General features: G+C 30.8%; 2 protein-coding genes across 11 annotated transcripts in view; one reads left to right on the forward strand and one right to left on the reverse strand.

Moving 5' to 3' along the window:
• Positions 1-21,557, reverse strand: part of LOC106077618 (very-long-chain enoyl-CoA reductase-like) — a 129,461-nt gene that overhangs the window by 34,095 nt on the left and 73,809 nt on the right. The window lies entirely within an intron of this gene.
• Positions 1-21,557, forward strand: part of LOC106067643 (uncharacterized) — a 47,011-nt gene that overhangs the window by 20,225 nt on the left and 5,229 nt on the right. For all 10 annotated transcript variants that reach the window (XM_056030862.1, XM_056030863.1, XM_056030864.1 and 7 more), the window contains 21 exons: positions 3,081-3,277; positions 4,409-4,449; positions 9,251-9,454; positions 10,236-10,458; positions 11,610-11,720; positions 12,240-12,340; positions 14,683-14,821; positions 14,986-15,259; positions 15,625-15,878; positions 15,991-16,110; positions 16,260-16,415; positions 16,566-16,682; positions 16,982-17,155; positions 18,430-18,663; positions 18,845-18,931; positions 19,489-19,575; positions 19,674-19,769; positions 20,144-20,251; positions 20,400-20,555; positions 20,782-20,874; positions 21,336-21,479. In XM_056030862.1, coding sequence (XP_055886837.1) covers positions 3,081-3,277; positions 4,409-4,449; positions 9,251-9,454; positions 10,236-10,458; positions 11,610-11,720; positions 12,240-12,340; positions 14,683-14,821; positions 14,986-15,259; positions 15,625-15,878; positions 15,991-16,110; positions 16,260-16,415; positions 16,566-16,682; positions 16,982-17,155; positions 18,430-18,663; positions 18,845-18,931; positions 19,489-19,575; positions 19,674-19,769; positions 20,144-20,251; positions 20,400-20,555; positions 20,782-20,874; positions 21,336-21,479 — 3,116 coding nt within the window. The remainder of the gene's footprint in view (positions 1-3,080; positions 3,278-4,408; positions 4,450-9,250; positions 9,455-10,235; positions 10,459-11,609; positions 11,721-12,239; positions 12,341-14,682; positions 14,822-14,985; positions 15,260-15,624; positions 15,879-15,990; positions 16,111-16,259; positions 16,416-16,565; positions 16,683-16,981; positions 17,156-18,429; positions 18,664-18,844; positions 18,932-19,488; positions 19,576-19,673; positions 19,770-20,143; positions 20,252-20,399; positions 20,556-20,781; positions 20,875-21,335; positions 21,480-21,557) is intronic.

Raw genomic sequence — 21,557 nt, forward strand, 5'->3', positions numbered from 1 at the left:
CTAAAATTAAATCTTAATTCCCTTACTTCACCCAGAAATCCAAACCCTTCTATAAACAATCCATCACAAGCTCTGGATAATAATTTTGATAAAAGTTTTAGATCAGAAATAGATGAGCCTTCTTATTCTAAGCGAGCCAGACCACCACCCCAGCCACGGCCTCAGCTCTTAGTCAGTGATGGTCTCTCTAAAAAGGATTAAAATCTATAATTCATCAAATCTTTTCTCATTTTATTTTGACATCGCCATAGCTGGGTTTTTTTTACTTCTACTGTACATTTTTAGCTAACTTTATATAAATACTTATTACTCTGAGAGCCCCCATTTTCTGCCATAGCTGTTTTTTTTTTACTTCTACTGTACATTTTTAGCTAACTTTATATAAATACTTATTACTCTGAGAGCCCCCATTTTCTGCCATAGCTGGGATTTTAAATTCTACTGTACATTTTTAGCTAGCTTTATATAAATACTTATTACTCTGAGAGCCCCCATTTTCTGCCTTTTGCAGGTAAACATCGCAATATTAGCTGTGGCTGGTGCCCAATTTGCAAAGATTTTTTTAATCACCTGCCTTATATAACATGATGTTGTCTGTTGTTATGTTATGATCAAATGTTTATTTTTTAAAAAGTATTATTAGGATATACTTTTAATAATAATCAATTCCTAGATAAACAGATTATAGCTAGCCTAGGACTGTTAGTTTAGTCTAGGTAAAAATATGAACAATCGAGTTCACAATTTACAGTGATAGTATGAAAGTCGCTTTTTAATAATCAAAGTGTACATAAATTTTCCTTACACTTATCTTCAATCAAATTAATGTTTTAAACATTTATAGAATGTAAAGTGTGGTTTTTATACTTATAAAAAATTATTTAGTACAGTTTTATGAACACGGCATTTAACTGACGTTAGTTGTAAGTTACCAACAACTAAATAATTATTTTTGATATTCAAAAAAAACTTTAGAGCATAGCTGCATCATTTTCTGAAGATTTTAAAATTGTAGCTTTGCTGTAGGATCAGAATCCTCAAATGTTTTCTTTTTTTTTTTCTGTGTTGTGAGAAGGAGTTGGTGGTATTAAATCATTTTTAACTCTTTAGATTTTTGCAAAGATTCAATCTTAGCCCAGTTTTTTTTTTTTTTATTTAGATCGATACTTATTGTAAGTCATATTTTATAGTGTCTATTTGAGATAGTAGTTTTCTTAGTTCAATTGGTTTTTTTAAATACACAATGACAATATTCTGTAATTTTTATTTGAGCAAAGTGATTTTTTTATTTATTTATGATTCAAAATACACAAAAAGGAAACACTATCACATTTGAAAAAAAATTGTTTCTATAAAATGGGCACTTTATTTGTTTTGTTAAAATAAATTTATATTTTTTACTTTAAAAAAATGACTGCCCTAGATTGTATATAGTTGTAAATAAAATGTACATTTTGACAAAGCTCTATTTGTGTTGTTCAGTTCTTTATCTTTTGTAAATATCACTTTGCTCAAAGTAGCTGAACCAGAGTTAGTTGTCTTGTGTATTTTATGTTGTTTGTTTTTGCTTTTAACAAAGTTGAATTTGAAAATCTACAAATCATCACATTCATTTTATAATTAAAGAAATACTTTTTTAACTTTATTTTAAAAAAAAAAAAAAATTTATGCAAGAACTTTTTCCTATTTAAAATATTGACAAAATGCGTAAAGTAATTTTTTTTTTGTTGGCTCAGCATTTATTCAGTTTGTTGAAACAAATACAAATTAAATAAATATTACATTCAAACTTATTAATGCAAACCCCCAACCCCTTCAATCCCTAATGTAATTGATCATGCTTTGTTGTTACAATACAACAGTTATATTAAGAGTTGATTTATATTTTTATGAGGCCATAGTGGCTGATTGGTTAAGTGCTTGGCTTCTGGACCGAGAGGTCTTGGGTTCAAATCTTAGTGAAGATTGGGATTTTGAAATTCTGGATTTTTTGGGTGTCTCCCAAGTTTATCCAACTCTAATGGGTTTCTGATATTAGTGGTGGATGTAAAGGAGGTTGATGGTTGTGGTGTTCGCAATAAACCCTCATTAATTGTCTGCCATAGAAACAAATGTCATATACATCCTCTATAGATTGCAATGTCTGAAAGGCATACTTTACTTTTAGTCTTCCTTGTTTGTGTTAAACTCCATCATCTTTCTTTCTCTCTAATGTAAAAATGAATTGCTGTTAATTAATTTAATTATCTTAAGCAGGTTTACAATTTAATAGTGATGACACTATTATAGACTCTCTTTTGAAGAGAGCTACTTATTAAAAAAAACAACATAAATATTATTGTGAGCACTCATTTCAAAGATGTCTACATTTTCAGATTTGAAAAAATTACATATGTATAAGTATGGGCCCCTTCAGTCACAATGCCTGGGCATTAGCTATGGTCAGAACAATGTCACCCACACAGCAGTTCCCCCCTCTCTACGCAGCTGATGTATCCTAAGGAATGGAAAGTACCAATACAGTTTGGGGTCAGCCAGGTCACAGGCTCTGCCAGAGTGTAGCATTGTGTGCCAAGGCTAACGAGACCCTCCTGCCAGAAGCTTACTGGCTTAGGCACTTGTTACATATCTTTTCCCCTTCTCTTGTTTGTCACAACAGTTCCGCTAGACTTAATATCTGAGCCACATGTTAAGGTCATGAGTTGAACTGATTGTCAGAGACTATTGGAAGCATTTTATTAGTAGTGGAGTGCTTATACCCATTACCGTTTCTGGCAGTGACAACATTGTAGAACCATATATATTGGTATATATAGCTATACATGACATTTCCTGAAGTCGATCTGAAAATTTAAGTTTATTCAAATGAAAAGCAAACAATATACTTGTAAAAAACTTTAAAAAATTATTTTAAATAACAATTTTATGAATTCAATTAACAGTTATGCTATCAAACATTCATCTCTAAAGTCACTATACTCACTCATGACACCACCTCAGTAAATTCTGTAAAAATAAGTAATCATCATGCTGTTTGAATCACTGTGTGGTTAGAATTAATTGACTGATCACAATTTCAGATGAGCTTGAGCGAGACATTAGACGTTTACAACAAGATCATTTACGTAAGATGTATGAACTTCAGCGAGAAATTGAAAGATTAAGACAAGAGACTATATATTTAAAAGTCAATGAAAAGCCACCAAAGATAATACTACATCAACCTCCACCAATTCAAGTTTCTGCACCTGCTCCACCAGCACCAATAGTCCAGCCGGTAAGTTTTATATACAATGTTTGCTTTTCCTGTAGGTATGTTAACTCTGAAGACCACCAAAAAGAAGATATATATATTGGTTCAATATGTCATTCATATGTTTTCGATGTTCTCTCCCTTCCTTCGTAAAGAATTTAGTTACTGGTGTGAGGTCCTTAGTAAAAAGTAAACTATATAGTGTCTATGAACAGTGCTCTTCTGTTTTACAGAGAAATACAATAATGTAGATTAAAAAACACTATACTGAATAAATACAACTACATACCCTGACCAGTAGTTTTCACAAAATGACAATAAACAATGATATAATTTATAAACATGACATCACAAGTGCTTTAAAAACACTGAAACTACCAGACAGATTATCAATTAAGAAGAGAGGAAAAAGGAATTAGTGAAGATGAGTATAGGGTGATACAGCCATTGAATAATTGTAGAGGGCAGCTACAATGCCTGAGGAAAAGGTGTAGGGGACAGTACACAAGAGTTGAAAAGGCCTTGTAGTCAAAATATGAGAGTTTAGAAGTCAGTCAGTAGTGAAGTCAAGGAATCAAGAAATGTTGAGTATTGGAATTCATTCCTAAAGAGTGAAAGTCATTCCTGCAGTGGTGGACCTAAGACTTTTGTGGCATTAAAAGTTCCTAAGAACTGTGTGGCAAAGATGATACCAATACATATACTACATAGCAGAAGCAGCACTTCATATTAATGTGTACAGAGGCAAAATCTGAGTCTAGCAAGTAATTAAGTGGCACCTGAGAACTAACTCCTTATTGTGACTATCATCTGTAAACTTCAGATTTGAAGCTAATTACATCTTAGCTCAAACCTTTTGCAGGACAATGGGGGGGGGGGGGTGGCAGCAAGCAGTGTTAGAATCCAGATCGTTGAGACCACCAAACAAGAGTCCAGAATGCATACCACAAGACAAGGCGCCATCCTGTAGTTCATTTATAAAATAATGTTACAATTCGTACAGATGAAATCCTCAAGCCCTAATTGTTTTTTTTTTTTACTAAACTATAGCATTGTTGCTAGCAGGTTAGTGTTTAAATAATTACAACCATGCTTGTTATTTACTCATCCCGATTGTAACATTATTCTTATGAGTTGTTTTTTTTTTTGTTTTAGCAAATCATTGAAGTAGATAGATTGGCACCCTACGATTACAGGTAAGAGCTATTACAGAATTTATTTATTGGTATTAAAAATAATATTGACTATTTTATTTATCATTTTAAAATGTTTTATAGAGAAGGGGCAATATCTTTTATCATAAATTATAGTGCAGTTAAAAAAATGGGGGAAAGTATTAGTTTTTGTCTCGACTAATGCGAATTCTGCAAGTTCCGCGTGTTGCCGTTTCAGCCCTCGACAACCCTATGCACACACATGGGCCAAAACACATTACCGTCAAGATGTCAATACAGATCCTTACTATGAACTTCATCTCTAAAAGAAAGTCAATAGAAAATAAAGTGATTTCCAGGTTAGTTTATAACATGAATTACATCATATATTAAATATATTAAATCATTTACAAAAGATATTTAATGCAAGTAACAAAAAAAGTATTATTAGTTCATTAGTTATTTAACCACAAGAAACAAATTGTTATAAATTCTTTTTGTTTTTTTGTTGACTTTGATGCTTTGTTACAGATTCATGTTCAGAGAGGAAATCAAAAAGCATATTCAACATATGAAGATGGCATTTTCTATATAGTACATGTAATGATCTCTATGGACATAACTAGTCTGTCTTGGAATTACATAGTTGTTGCTTGTTTGGTTCAGTTAATGGAATGTGCCATTACTATTGATCATCAGTCATCTTCATGACCTCTTTATTACATAAAGACAAACACATAATTAGATGTAGTTCAATTTTATTTAAGTAATATTAATTATATAGGCAAATAGTTTATATAATCTCTTAAATTATCAATTATCATAAAATCATAATTATTGTATTGATCATTTTTAACATTAATAATTGTAATATTTTGATGGTTATTTTGAAAATATTTTTAACGTAAATTAAATTCCAGTAAAAACATTTTTTTATCATGTGTAATTTTTTTATGTCAGGGAATCCTAGCTTATTGACATGTACATTTAATGTACAAGCTTCATTTATTGGATAATAAGTAAAAGAAGGAATTTTGCCTAGTCTAAACACTATTTTTAATCACACAATACAAATTTTGCTTGTTAAGAAAACCCAATATTGTTGTTGTGCTGTCTATCTCAAGAAATAAAAGTGCTGTTCATTGTCTGGTCTCACCTTCAGCTTCATCAGGACTATTTTCAGTCTTCTTAAAGCAAACCATTTTTGTGTTTTTGTTTTTACATATTGTATTCACATACACATTAACATTTTTAAAGCAAGATAAAACACTAAGGCTTCTCCTGAACTGCTTCCCCTTAAAGTAATTTAATGTTATTGTCAAAACATGCTCCAAAGAAAGAAAAAAAATAATCACAAAAGCTATTTATAGTTTTATTAAAAGCATGCTCCATATTTTGAAAATTAAATATGCACATTGTGAATGTATGCATGTTAGCCTTTTGTTAAACATTATAAATAAAAGACACATTCTTATCTTGTACTTATTGTTACAGTGTTGCAAATTATATTTCTTCATAACTGCTTATCATTAAAGATGTATATACCTAATTATATATATTTATACAAATAATTGTTGATTGTATTAACACCAGAGCCCAAAACTTTGTAACAAAACAGTTTCAGAAAATTTCATTTCATTTATTGAAAAATATTGTTTTACAAATATTAAAATATATGTGCAAATAGATCTAAATCCTATACAATTTTATTTGAATTACAGTCAATAGTAAATCTACTACTTTTTACTCTGAATGCACTCACATTTTGTTTTTTATAAACTAAGAAAATTATCTGTGATATTTGTACATGTATGGCAAGGTACTTTACATCAGCATTTATCAGCTTGTGGTAGGCAACCCCCCCCCTCCCTTTCTTAGACTGATAAGGGATACAAGGGACAAATATCTGTTGTATTTGCACTGTTATTATAGTTACATATTTGATTATTAATTAAAACATTATTAACAATATTCACAATGTTTAAAAAATTTAATAAATAAATAAGTTTGTATAAGTTTGACATATTAGATTTTTGTGAGAGGCAGCTGCATCAAGATTGACCTAAAACATTTACTGGCCATAGTTGGTATGTCTCAGCCATGGCAGTTCTTCTTGTCTTTCTCATGTCAGAACAGTAGTTAGGTGGGGATCTCCTACACTTCATTGGATTGGGGGATGCTGAAGTATCTTTTTATTTTCTTCTGGGAGGCTGTTACAAGTAAACAGCTGAGAAATGCTGCTTATCAAGATCTAACCAATTCTTGGAATCCTAGATCTAGTAAAAAGAAAAAACTTACTACCAATATGTGTTAATAAAATGAAAGCACAATTTACAAAAGCAATTTGGGATTTTTTTAAAGAAAAAATTGCTTGTGAAGATGTTATACTTCATATTATTTTGTCAGTCTCATTGAAATTAATCATATCTTTATGACTTAATCTCAAAAATATATATATAGTAAACATTCTGTTTGTCAAATTTGAGCTAGATATCAGAAATATTCCAAACTGTCTCTTACTCAATCCAATCATCCAAATCAATATTAATAAATAAATTTAGGGCATGGTTGTTATCCATGTGATCATCAGGCAAATATGTTTTCCATCATGAGTTTGTATTAATTTTAAAAAATGGAGAAAATCTGTATTTTAACATTTTTTACTAAAGAATTAAAAGAAAATACATTGTTATACAAAAAGTATCATTTTCTAATTTTTTGTTTTCGATTAGCAGTTTATACCAAAATTTGTGTCATCAGAATTGAGACTAGGCCTCTTAAATCTCTTAGAACTCCCCCATTCTGCCTAAATGGGTTTAAAGCAAATGCTTGTTAATTTTATTTTTTGGTGGCTCATATTTTAAGATGTTTGGGCTAGAGGTGAAGCCAAAGGTTGAGCACTCTAAGAAGATCATTTCATTTTTCTTCAGCTGTGTGGGTGCCCACCATAAAACATCCCCTTAACCAGCAGTATGTGAATTTAGATAGGGCTTTTATTTTATTGAAATTATAAGATATTGTCGTAAGACATTATTAAGACCATCAACTATCCAGACTTGCATAATTGTGAAAATCTGGCCCAGAAATTTGGCCAACAAATTGCTTATAGTCAAAGCTAAAAACACTTTCTATTTTCCTATTTCAAAATGCTACTTTCCTGTTTAAAGATGACTTTTGTTTTAAGCTTCATATTGTTGCTATCATTCATGAATATTGATATGTACCAGCAATCCTTTTTTTATTATTAAAAACATTGTAGTAATTGTAATCGTTAGTTCAATATAACTGATTAATAAAATGATTTTTAGGAAATGATGATGTTCTTGTACTTAATGTATTTATTTTCTTCCTTTATGGGGGAGGTGGGGTAAAAACTAGCATGATGTAATATATATGTAATTATGCTAGGTTAAAACATATTTGGTGTCTAATCGACAAATAATCTTTAATTACTAAAGATTGAAATAGTACAAATATAATTACCAAAACTTTAAATCAAGCCATGCACATATGGCAATTATAATGTTATCCCCTTTTCTATCTTTTACATTTCTGTATCCCATCCACTCAAAATATAGTTATGTATAAACATACCAAAAACTTGGAAAATTGTATTGCTAAAAAGGACATTTTTTTTTAAAAATTACACTTAATTTAAAATAGATATATTGAGTGGATAGAATTTTCCTATCAAAATCTCCAATCCGGATGAGATTCTAATTATTTAGCATCAGTCTGAATGCTTAATGTTTGTGGTAAACATTTAGCAGTATTCTTTTGGTGCAATGCATTACTAAAATAATATTATTTCTCTTAATCTATTCAACATGGTATAAAATAAACAGTGTTTATTTTGATGGAGTTATTAAGCATATTGTAAAATAAGAGATGTTTACTCGATGGAAAATAGTGAACAGGGCTGAAGAAAGCTATGGCTTGGTGATGTAAACAGAATGCAAACAAAAGCCATGAATTCTCTGAGGTGGATGCCACAAAAAAAAGAGATGCAAAGGAATCAAACTTGAGCAGACTTAAAGGACAGGGACTTATTTATCTAGCAGGTTAAGAGAAATGATGTCATGAAACAGAAAGGCAATTGCTTAAAGTATTTTATTGAATAAATAATCTATGTTCTAAAAGAAACAGTATTTCCTAGAGAGAAATAACTATACCTTATTTCTATTGCCCTGTTAATAAAAAGTACAGTTCCCCTTTCAGACCCTGTGATCTATAGGTCATCTGTTTCTTTGGCCAACCATTAATGAGCAGGGTGTCATGTGGCCAGTACAGTGACCAGCTGCTTTTACTTTTCCCAACTAAAGTCAAGTACCCATTAGAATTGGGTGGTCTTGAGCACCCTTAAAAATCCAGAAATTCAAAATCGCTGTCTTCATTGAGATTCAAACCTAGGACCCCCAGGTTTGGAAGCCAAGCACTTAACCACTCAGCCACTGTGCCCCCCCCGTTAATAAAAAGACTGCAAGCTAAAGATTCTTTTAAAAAACTGACATTTTAAAAAACATCACAAACTTAGAAAATTGTTAATCTTTTTATATACACATACAATACACATTCAATCTAATTAAGGTTTGAGTAAGTGAATCTAAATGTTCTTCTTGAAAAAGGGGACCAATGTGGTTAGTCTAAGTTTAATGGGGAACAAGTTCTTTATCATCAGGCCATAATAGAAAATAAAATCCTTTATGCTGTAAGTTTGTAAAGAAAAAGGGATGAGCACCAAGTGAGTTTGTGCATATGAAAACATCAGCAATGAAAATGTCACAGTCTCACCTTTTGTTTTGAATACAGATCCAGAAACAAATGAAAAATTATTTTATTTCAGTGCTGGTTTCTGCATATTTTATGACTTTGTCCTGAATTTGGATCCTCGAATAACAGCAGTGAGGTTAATAGTTGGCCTCCACAATCTACAAGCAAAGTTAGGTGAACCATCCATTTTACCCTTGGTGTACACGGAACCATCTACTAGACAAGTAGCCTATAGTCTTGTTAATGCTGTTATTGGAGCCAGGCAACCAGTTCCAAGGTTAGACTACATTTTGGACTGTAAATACTAATAATATTACTAAAATATTGTTGTCCTAAGTTTACCATAATTTATTAAATTTAATGGACATTTACAATGAGATTGTAATATTGCTTAATTGTGTAGGTTTGTATCCAAATATGATTCAGATTTTCTTTGGTTTTATTAACTTTTAAGTTTTCATTGCAGAAATGTGATGCATTTGTAGCTAATGTAGACTATATTGATCTGACTTACATGACTGTAGCCTTATCAGCACCTTTAATTTTTTTTTCTCTTTTCTTTTAGTGCAACTTCAACCTTTATAATTTTATAAAAAGCAAAATATTTTTAAAAAAAAGCTTATTTAAAGGGGAAGAACTATCCTAATAATGTACAAGTTATTTCCCTTATTTGAGATCAAATTAAATAATTAATTACCAATAACTAATTGACTAATTGAGTATTTTTGCTTATTGATTCATGTTTTGTTAGTATCGACCTGATCGGAGAATGTATGAGGGAGAACAAATTTAGCCAAATCTGTGAATACTGAAGCATTAGTTTCTCTTGTTGCCATTAAACAAAATAATTAATTACCACTTATTAATTGTCTAATTGGTTACTTTTTTTTATTGATTCATGCCTTGTCTATGTCAATGAATCATTGTGGCAAGTTTCAACTTGATCCGAGAATAGGTGTGGGAGAAATATTAAGTATAGACTTTTTACCAGACTGACAGAGTGAGTTGATATAAGCTTTGTAAAAATGAATTAATGTTAATTTTTTTTATTTTTGCAGATGTCCTCCGGAGTCTGACCTTGGTATTGTTGTTGAACTGCAAGCAGCTGGATCAGCACCTGGTTCAGAGCATGACCAGACCAGGCTAATCACTAGGGCATGGACCAAGATTCCTCTGTTTGACTCTCAGGACCGCTTGATGACAGGACGTCACAGGTTACCACTGAGAGCTGTGCCTTTAAAACCTTACATACCCATGCATGAACTCAACACTATACCACAGGTAGACATTGAAAACTGTACATCTATATCTATCTATCTACATATATACATATATATATATCTGCTCTCTGTAAACACTGAACAATGCGACACAGCCAACTCAAAGAACTTGACAACTTGGGCTCCGATTACCCTAACTCATTAATGTCTAGTAAATTCACTGCTAATACTGTACAATTGGCAACACATAAAACTGTACAAATGCTTCACAGGGGATATCCATACTGCTCTATAAACTCTGTACTGGTGTACTAAACTCTACTGGCCTCTCCATCTTGTCTTGGGCTCATACTGGATTCTACTGCACTGAACTGACTTCACACTGGACTCATTGTGCTGGACTGAATCTGAATTGTGAATCCTCTTGACTCTGACACTTTTAAATAGGGTCTCCAAAGGCCTTTTTGAAAGTGATAGAACATTGCCAGTTTCTTCTAGATGAAGAACATATTACACATGAATTGGATGAGTATTGTTCAGATCACAGTAGTTTCCTGAAGCATAGCCCATTGTCACTTGTCATGGTTGACTGCTCACATAGTGCTGGCATGTGTTAGCTGATTACACTCATGATTGCTTATGGTGCCGCCACAATTATAAGAATATATCTTTATTTTCTCTAAAGAATTGAGAAAGGGAAAATTCATTAGAAAATAATAGAAATTTGAATGCATAAGAAAAGAACAAATCGATTGAGTGGACAGAAGGCTTGGTTGTCTGAGTATATTTGGGTTAAATCTTTGTGAAGAAATACATTTTTCATCTGCTGTTTTTAATTTAAAGTCTCTGGGTAATTATAATTTTTAAAAGGGAATATTGCCTCCTCTTCTACTCTCCTTTATAGCACTATAATTATGTAATTCTTTTCACTAATTAAATAAGTAGGTTTTTAAAAGGGAATATTGCCTCCTCTTCTACTCTCCTTTATAGCACTATAATTATGTAATTCTTTTCACTAATTAAATAAGTAGGTAGTCATATTTTAAGCAATACTATTTAAAAAAGGTCTAAATATCTTTTATGTCATAAAGCAGTTAACCGTGAAAGATTTGGGAGTACTGAGTAGTGTGAAGTTTACAATAGATTTGTAAGAGTGTGAGTATATTTGTGTGCTTTTGTTTGTGCTGTAATGATCTTGTTTTATTCTCACAGTATGGAGAGGCAGAGCTATACTATCGTATTGTAAACATGAGAGATGCACAGAGTCAATCAATGGCTACAATAGCTGCAACTAACCAAGATATGTACCAAGTGGCTCCTGTGGTAAGCAGAATATTTTTTTTTCTTAAATGGAACTAATATTAGGCCTACAGACAAAAAAAAAACTCATATAGCATCACATCATAGGAGCTTCTCTTTGCCTTTTTTTCCAACTAATCCTTTAGTCTTTGATTATTTGAATTATTTATTATTATCTTTTTTTTTAAATCATATTTCATCCTTTTATTTATTTGTTTTTCATTCTCATTGCTTCAATAGTTCTAGTTCAACAATAACTTTAGGCTGTATTACTAAGGGAGCTAATAATCTGAACAGTTAACAGATCTTTTTAATACATCTGACAATTTCCTTTAATATTTTATTGATTGATAAAACATAGCTATCCAAATGTCTCAAAAGTTCATTGTATTGTACAGATTTTAAAAAAATTGAAATGATAAAATAAACTTAACATTTGTTTTGAAAAGTTAATAAAATTCATGTTAAAAAATATAACCCTCATCTCTTAATTAAAAAAAAAACAACAAGCAATAATATTTTTGCTTGCTCATTTCTTTACAGGGTGGAGTAGTGCTAACTCAGGTGGCTGTGTCGCCTGTTCCTCCCCCTCCCTCTGTATCCCCTCCCGGTTCTCCAATGGATCGTTTCTCTCCTAGGCTAAGGTATGACATAATAATGCAGTCTGAGATAACTCTTTATACAAAACTTTGCTAAATGGATACAGAAATATTTAATAAGTAACTTATGCTGAAAAAAACAACTACTTTATTAATTGTTAAATAATTGAAGTAAAACTTCTTACACTTACAAAACAAATGTATTAACTGTTGAACAACTGAAATAAAATTTCCTTAGTGATCAGTGACTTAACAAGTGAAAATGAACACAATAACTCACTAAAATTTTACTCAATGTGAGATGAAATAAGCTGTTTCAATTTATCATTGAAAAGATCACAAGCAGTGAACATTGATCTTTATGTAAATGAAATCATTTTTTATTTTAATTCAGAAAGTATTTTTAATCAATGTTACAAGTTATAAATTAGTTTTATACTTGATCAATTTCTTTTTTTTTTTTTTGCAAACAAAATAAAATTAAGAATAAAATACCAACACAATACAACATTACATTTTAGAAATTTTATTTGATTTGAAAATAATAACTAAACTGCACAGTATACAAGGTTTGTTAAAGTATGTCAACAATCTGGTAGAGGGAAAAATATTAGTAATTACAACTTGTAGTGATAAAAGTTTACTTTATTGTAATTTTTTTTTTTTAATTTTCATTGAATGTTTTTATTCAAGAGATGTTTTCCAATTATTCTTGCTTGTGTAACATGATATGAAATTGACATCATTTTATTGCCAGTTTATTAGTTCTTTGCTAAGCACTGATAAAACTTCTATAAAGTTTTTATTAAATCTAATAAATGTCCTATGCTTTTATTTTTTAAATTAATGGTGTTATAGAAAGTTTATTTTAAAAAATATGAAATCCTTAGAGAATTTTGTACAAAATCAAAATTCTGTTCTGTTTACTTTTTCTTAACCTGCCTATTAGCAAAACTGTTTATACAATAGCATTGTATATTATACTTAAAAAAATGTAGATTTCACACTTTATATGCATTGTATATTATACTTAAAAAAATGTAGCTTTCACACTTTATATATATATATACCAGTCAACCCATGACGTAGCATACACCGCTATTTTACAGGGCCAGCCTTAGGCCACTGCAACCTATGCAACCGCAGTGGGACCTGCACTTTTATAGGACACGCACTTTCATAGGACACACGGGCTAATTCTAGGTGTATGAATTATTAACTTAAACATTTTATAACTTATATCAGATTTCCTGCGGCCTCCTGTCGATTTACCAGGAGCTCTTGGAAATCTCTTAAAATTGCAAAATATACGAAAAAGTCCTGGAAATATCTGGAAATTTTAAAAATCTTTTGAAAACTCATACAAATTTCCTGAAATATGGACAAAATTGTCATTTTGGGGTGTCATTCAATATGGAAAACGCCAATCCTACGCGCGATAAAAAAAATAACGGCATTATGCAATACCCGTAATTGTGGAATTTAGTGTAAGAAGCTTCTTGCGCTTCAAACAAATGAAGAATTACTTGAACTCAACAATTCTCGTAGATAGATTGAAACGTTTGGTAATTCTTGCTATTGAGCGTGATCTATGTAGGAAATAGAATTTTTACGATATACTGTATGACTTCGCTACACGCAAGGCTCCTAAAGTAGTTCTGTACGAAGTAAAGAATGAATAATATGCAATGACAATTTTTTTTTTTTCTAATACAAACTCTTAATTTTCACTTATTATCCATATCCCTACACAAACTTGGTCCCGTGAAATCCGTTTCACATAAGGCCCGACAATGGTTAAGTCCGGCCCTGCTATTTAGTGACGGGTGAATACTACTCGTTCTCCCCCCCCCTTTTTTTTGTAGGGTAACTCTAGTCCATCCGACTTACAGAAATAAAAGAGTGATCTTTCCTTTATGTGGTGTCCAAACTCTTGAGCCATGAAGAGAATTATATATATAGATATATATATATATATTATGAATTTTTTTTTAGAAGTATTGCACCTTCACCTATTCCTTAGTCTGTTGAATCATTGGAGTACCATTTAAGATCTGTCAACCATCTTTCTCCATTCCTTATCTTTTGCCTTGTATAGAGTTTCATTCAATGACAGGCTTGTCCATTCTTTAAAGTTGTCTTCCCATTGCTTTCTCTATCTGCCTCTTATTTTTTTTTTTTTTAAACTGTTCCCTAAAGAAAGCTCTTTGCTAGTCCTGAGGACCTTGTGAGAGCCTTGTGATGTAACCATAGAGTTTAAATTTGTGTTTTTTTATATTGGCTAGCAGCTCATTATTTATCAGTTAAAAAAAATAATCAAAACATAGATAATTATTTTTCATTTTGTTTATTTTTTTCTAAATGGGAACAAAACATTTTGTATGCAGGAATTCGAATCGACCCCTGATCCAGAACTTGAATACGACTTTGGACCCGAATATAGGCTTCCAAGTCGACCGGGTGAAACACGCAGAGCTTGGTGAGGGCAAAGTTCGACTGACAGCATATTATCAATCAAATGGAAAGGTAAGTAGTGGGCTGCTCATGTTGAAAGATGACATTAAAGAGTTCATGTTGATCATTTTTAATTATTTTAAAAGGATAGAAATGACTAATTTAAAATTTTAATTTTAATGTTTTTTTATAACTAGTCACATTTCAAAAAAATCTATTTCTGTATTATTGTGCAGATCGTTCAATCAGCAACCAGTCCTGTCATGTGCACTACAACTGCTGTTCGTTCCAACTTCAAATATTTTTATCATGTCTTTGGTCAACAAGAAGCCTCCTTCCAGGATGTAAAAATGACTGGAGACATGATTCTAGTGGCCAGATTTTATCTGAAGAAACAAATAAAAAATCAGATTGATGAAACAGAAGCAGCTAATACAACAGGACCACAATATGGAGAAGAAGCTCTTGTTGCCTGGTCAGCAATTCCTCTCGTGCTGTCCATGCAAGGAGGTGAGTAAATTGTTATATGCTTCTTTTAACTCTTTTGATTATTGACTCTAATTTTTTTTTATTGAGGGATATAGTTTATTACAATTCTCTTTTACACTATTTGTATACAAATAAATATTTCTTTTAAAGTTTCTACTAATAAATAAAGTTAAATAATGAGATTGCTAAATAATTCTAACAAGCTATTTACCAAACTTGTATGCTTCAAAAAGCAATTTTAAGATAAACATTTTTTTCATTTGTTTAGTAATAGTATAATTATAAATTGTTACATTCTTTTCATAAAAAATAGTTCCTCTTTTTATAATAAAAAAATAACATTCAGTCACTTATTTAAATTTACTACATTATTATATCCTAACTAGAATTAACTTCTCGAGAAAGAAGGGAATTTAATCCAAGTACTATGAGAATCAATGCTGGTACACATATACTCAAACTGTATGAGCCCCCAGTCCCAGAGCCAACAAATATGCCCTATGATACACTACAGTACTACAAAGATGCTCGTAGGTATGGTAAAGCAACAGTCAGGATTCACATCTTCCAAGGTCAACCACGGCCAGGATCATTGACACCAAGTGAACTCTCTGATGAAGGAGATGATGTTTTACCTGAGGTAAAAGATTAAGCATTTATTAAATATTTAGACGTTTATTAAATTGGGTAGAGCAACAAATTCAAAAACATACTTTGTAGTAACAAGTTTATAAGCTTAATATGCATTTCAGTTTGCATGGCTTCCATGCGACAGAAGAACTCCACCCAGTGAACCATTTCATGTTGGAGATGGATTTGACATTTACATTGATGGTTGTCGATTTCTCCCTGATTCAGTCACTTATTCAAGGGTATTCTATTATGCATAAATTTGATAAAATATTTTTAGATATGAGTTAAATAGCTTTACAATTTTCAAAATAGTAGACTTCTGCTAGCAGTTTGTCAGTTTTTGTTTGTTTTTCTACAAAGCAAAGTGTTTTCTCTATTGTCTTCATAGGTTGCTGCTCGCATCTTGGATCGTAAATATGAAGTTCATGGCAAAGATATTTCCACCAGTGTTAAGATTGACAGTGACATTTTCAACCCAGTTTATGAACACAGAGCAGAGTTTAGAGAACCTCAAATACCTCCATCTGCTACTTTACTTTTCAAGGTATATAATGACCTTTAATCATAAGTATTCTTTGCAATTTCCCTATATGTGTATATGTATTATATGAATATAAAAAGTAAGCTGGAAATATTTGTTAGTACTGTTGTTATTTAACAAAAAAAAAAGTATTGATATTTTTTTTTTGTTCAGGTTTACACAATAGATAATTTTTACAGACAGTTGACAGTTGTAGGCTATGCAGCTTTGAAAATTTTTGTAGAATCTGGTACAGAGAGACAGCCAGGCATAGACAGGGCAGGTGTACAGGTAATCAGTTTAATGAAACATGATTTTATTCAGCTAACTTTCTTATTCAAACAATTCATTTTCAAGATTTCTTAAGTATTTAGATACTTGACTAGATCTATAAGATATCTAGTTTATTTTGCAAAAGTATCATAAGTATAATAATATGTCAGTGCATAATCTACAGCTTTGTTTACAGTTTACTATCAATGATTAGCCAGTAAAGCTATTAATGCCATCATGAAAAAAAAATTTTTTTTAATAAAATTAATCTTATTAATATGATATTTAGTTTTCAAAGCAAAATTATTTTTTTTCAGATATCCTTAAATGAAGGTCCTCATCAACTTCGTTTATACAGTCAAGGACCTAATGGAGTTGATCCATTCACTGAGAAATGTATGGCTGATGCTAATGTTCGTCCAGTTCCCTGTGCTAGTCTTCTTGTTAGAATAGCTAAAGTTCCAAAAGGTCCTAAAGGAAAACCTCTAGTGGTAATTTTCTTTTTGTTATGGGTTTGTTTAGACTAACAAATTATATTATTACCATTCAGTAAATTAAGTCAAAATTTATTTGCAAAGAAAAAAAGACTAATAAATGTATGAAAAATACATCTTGATAACATTTTTTTCAAACATTATCAAATTTGTACAATCCTTTTTATATAATATAAATTTGTTTTGAAGAGCTGTAAAGGGGCTTTTTAAAAGCTAGATAAATACATCTGCCATATGTAGATAAGGTAATGATTGGATCAGTGCCATACAGATTGAACCAGAATGACACATGATTTTGCTTGTGGCAAGAAAAATAGAAAAAATTTGATTTTGCTGTATGATAATAAGCTAGCCAGCCTCAACAGAAATATAGTGTCTGCTTGTTCATCATATTGTTATAGACATCAGATGTGTTGCGTGAGATTTAGCTATTAATTATAACCTATGTAATAAACTTTATTGGTTAGAAGAAATATTTAAATCTCAGCCACACATTTGATGCCAATAACAATGTTAATTAAATAATTGGCACATGTGCTTATATTGTTTAATAAATAATATGAAGTATTAACATTTTTTTATTTGTAAAACTAACAAGAAAAAGATTTTTAAAAACTTTTTAAAAAGCTGAAAAACTTAGGCTTTTACGAAGTGTAATTGTATCAATTAGTTTGGATTAGTCATGTTTTGTAATAGATCTAGACCAACAACAATAACTCTGCGCAATTAGAAATATTTTGACCAATTGTTTTTGTATAGCACTATTTCATGCTATTAGTGTTCTCAATACACTATCACTTTTCCTATCCTATCACTTATCTGGATCAGTTGAAAAATTGGGGGGGGGGGGGGGGAGAAAGAAAGGGATATATGGGTGAATTTTACTGTAATTGCTTTTTAAAAGCATTTACAAAAAAAAATGAAACAATCTGAATTCAAACTCATGGCTCATGGCTCATGCCTCCTCAAGCTGACAATCTAACCACTCTGTTAGTGACGTGCTTATTACTATAGGAAGTTGTATAATTATGTATTGTTTGTTTCGAACTTACTTTAATGTGGTGACCAGTAAAAGGGACTAAGTCAGCTTATACCACCACTTCAGTCAAGTACAGTTTCTTTCTTTGTTCAAGATACCAAACAACATAATTAATTAGCAATAGTTAATTAATAAATGTTGGGTTTTTGTTTTTTTTGTTTTTTTTATTTCTTGTGTTATCAGGTAACTATGATGTTCAATATATTTCTTTTTTGCCTTTTTTTTTAATCAGGCGACTAAAGTTCCACAAGCAGATTGGGCCAGGCTTGGATTGTGGTATCCTCGGCCAAAGTATTCAGACAGAGTGTATTTTTCATCCCAGTGTGTGCCCTCCAGAGGTGAAAGCAAGCTCTTCCATGCTATGATGAAAAGAGTTCCTATCACTATCCGTGATGCTGTCGCTGCTACAACCAAGGCAAAAGAAAGTTTTCTAAGTTCAGACAAGAACATGGAACAGTACATCAGGGTTAGTAAATAGTTATACAAAGTTACTTCTGTTATTACTGGACAAGTATAACAGGTAATTCAATAACATAAATCTACACTAGGGAACAACAAATTTTAAATTAATTTTTTTAAATGTTTATTAGGGAAAACATTATTAATGTTTTTAATACAGTATCCTACATAATTTGTTTGAAACACAGAACCAACTGACCAAGTCTATGGACACCAAACCTTTAGATCAAGATTTGAACTTCATATCTCAATACAGTCCTCTTCATGGAACCAAGGTAAACTTTTTAACAATGCTACATATTTATTTATAAAATAAAATTAGCTATGTATAAAATATGCTATGGAAACTTGTACTAATTTTTTTATAAACATTAGTCATAAAATTAGAGAACAGTTTTATTTTTTAAGTAGCTTAGTGTAAAATAATTTTTTTTTTTTTTTTTGCTGAAGATTTTAATTTAATTGTTTTTAAATTTTTCCTGGTGCTATTTTTTTTATTATTGCCAGTCCAGCTTGAAATTATGTATTAATAGATCAAACCGACTTTTTCTTTATTGTCATTTATGAAGACAACCTCATTGCTGTGCAATATTGGTTTTTAGTTTTAAAGATATTTAGCACAGAATTCTGTTCTTCATATGTAAAATAAAATTTCACCACTTTATCAATATATTTACTAAAGCAAGCCTGATATCAACTTGTAACATAATATATTACCCTTTTAAAGGCTAATAATTATAGTTATATTTTTTGTTGCTAAATATATTGTTATCAAAATAATCTTTGAAATGTGTTAATAATTTTTTTTATTTTCTTTTGTCTTCATTCACAGTTAGCATTAGACAGTGCAGTAAATTTACCATGGGCCAATTTTACATTGGCTCATGTTTGTCTTAATCCTCCTGGAGCTTTTTACATGGTAATTGTTGATGCTCTAGCTTGGTTTAATCATAAAATTTTATTCTATTTGTTGTTTTTTTACTTCTCAATGTGTCTTCACTGTATGTTGCTCATAAGGGTGCACCTCACGCTACATATGACAAACTGACCTTTATTGAATATCTTGACCCTCGCAGCACTCACACATCACCAGCATGGAAAGATGGCTTTAAGGTATGTTATAAGGATTGATAGATGTCTTGATAGTATCACTTTGAGATAAAGTTTGATAAATATCATCAGGGCATGATTTAAAGGATTGATAGATAGTATTGTTAAAAAAAAATTTTTATAAATGTCATCAAGATATATGATTATTTGGGTTTAAAAAAAATAGGTTTCAATGTTGTGAAGTGTATAATATTGAAACATTAACTATTTAAGTTTAAATAGTCCATAATGTATTTCTCTCAAATACTAGGTTTTTTAATTCATACCATATATTGCTAGGACCTATTTGTATGTCACTTCATAAAGATTTTAAAATATGAATAGCTCTTGTTATTGTTATTTTAATTGATATATATTCATTTTTTTTAATGGAAAAGCATTTCCCAAGAAGATCCTATCATCGATTTCTGGTGGCTATCATTCATCTTCAAGAAGTGTTTGTTAATGTTTCCAGAGATAATTACAAATATGGACTTCTAGAACAGGCATGTTTTGTTTTTTATAGTTTAAAATGTAAATATTTGAGGCAAGAAAAATACTATGTATTTTCTTGTAATCTAAGTACTATGTTTCTAACATCAAAAATGATTTGTATAGTAGTTTGTTTAGAATAAAATTTGTTTGTATGTTTAGGCTTGGACAGCTGTGCAGATATTTAAAGACAAGTACTGCTATACAGAAACATTCCAGCTGCCATTGTTCCAAGGAGCTCCCAACCAGCAGATGTTGAAACAGCTGGCAAGGGAACCTTGTAAAGAGTGGATGGAAAGAAATATTCGAAATAGAACTGTAAGAAAACCTTCAGTTGCTTACAATTTTTAGAGCTACATCTTAATGTCTTTATCAAAATATAATTGTCCAGTAATGTAAGGAAGAGAATTTATCCATTTTCTATGATGTTTTTCAAAAGTTATTTTCCTTTCCTTGATATCATATCTTAAGGTGTACATATTTTTTGTATTGCTGCATCATAAAACAATTTCAAAATTTAATAATATATGATTTACTCATTTAGCTGAAGCTATTGGATGGCGCTTCTGTATTCATAAGATTGTGTGATGCTCGCAGAGATGATGAACTGCTTTATGATGTACCAGCGTCTAAACTTGTGAGTGTTTGTTTTACATGTTTCGGATAATTCACATCCTAGCCCAAACCTCGCGCAGGATGCCAACAACAACACATACCACAAGACCAGGCAGCCATCCTGGTCTAAGAAGAGTGTGTAGAAAGTTCTTCCATATTATCTTTTATTAGTTACACTTAAATTTTTGGTTTGTTGAATGTTCATTATTGCTAACTTTTTTAATAATGATAAATTTAATGTATTGTAATATAAAAATATTTAGTTGCTAAGTTTTAAATAACTAAAATGTATAATAAAAATCTTGATTTCCAAAGTTATTTCAGTTATTACCTAATAGTCATATGTTTATTTCTTAAGAGTCCTTTAAATTAAATGGAATGAAAAAAAAAAGCAGTATCATAGTGTATTTCTGAGATACTATAATATTTTGTTTCTATATATTCTGACCTTTTTATAACTTTCATATCACTCTTTATGTCCAGGTCCATGTGAATGTTGACTACATTCCCAGAAACCTTGCAGAGATTTACTCAAGAGAGAGACCAGGCAGACCTTTAGAGTCATTAATTCCTCCTGGCAAGTCATCAGAACAGTTCATGGAAGGACTCAAAGTCAAATTTAAGAGTGTTAGTTGTTTTTTAATCCTTATTTATTCAAAATTAAATTGGAACCCCCAATTGAAATTTAAAATAACTGCACTAAAC

Source organism: Biomphalaria glabrata, chromosome 5 (genome assembly GCF_947242115.1).
Source record: "Biomphalaria glabrata chromosome 5, xgBioGlab47.1, whole genome shotgun sequence".
NCBI lineage: Eukaryota > Metazoa > Mollusca > Gastropoda > Planorbidae > Biomphalaria > Biomphalaria glabrata.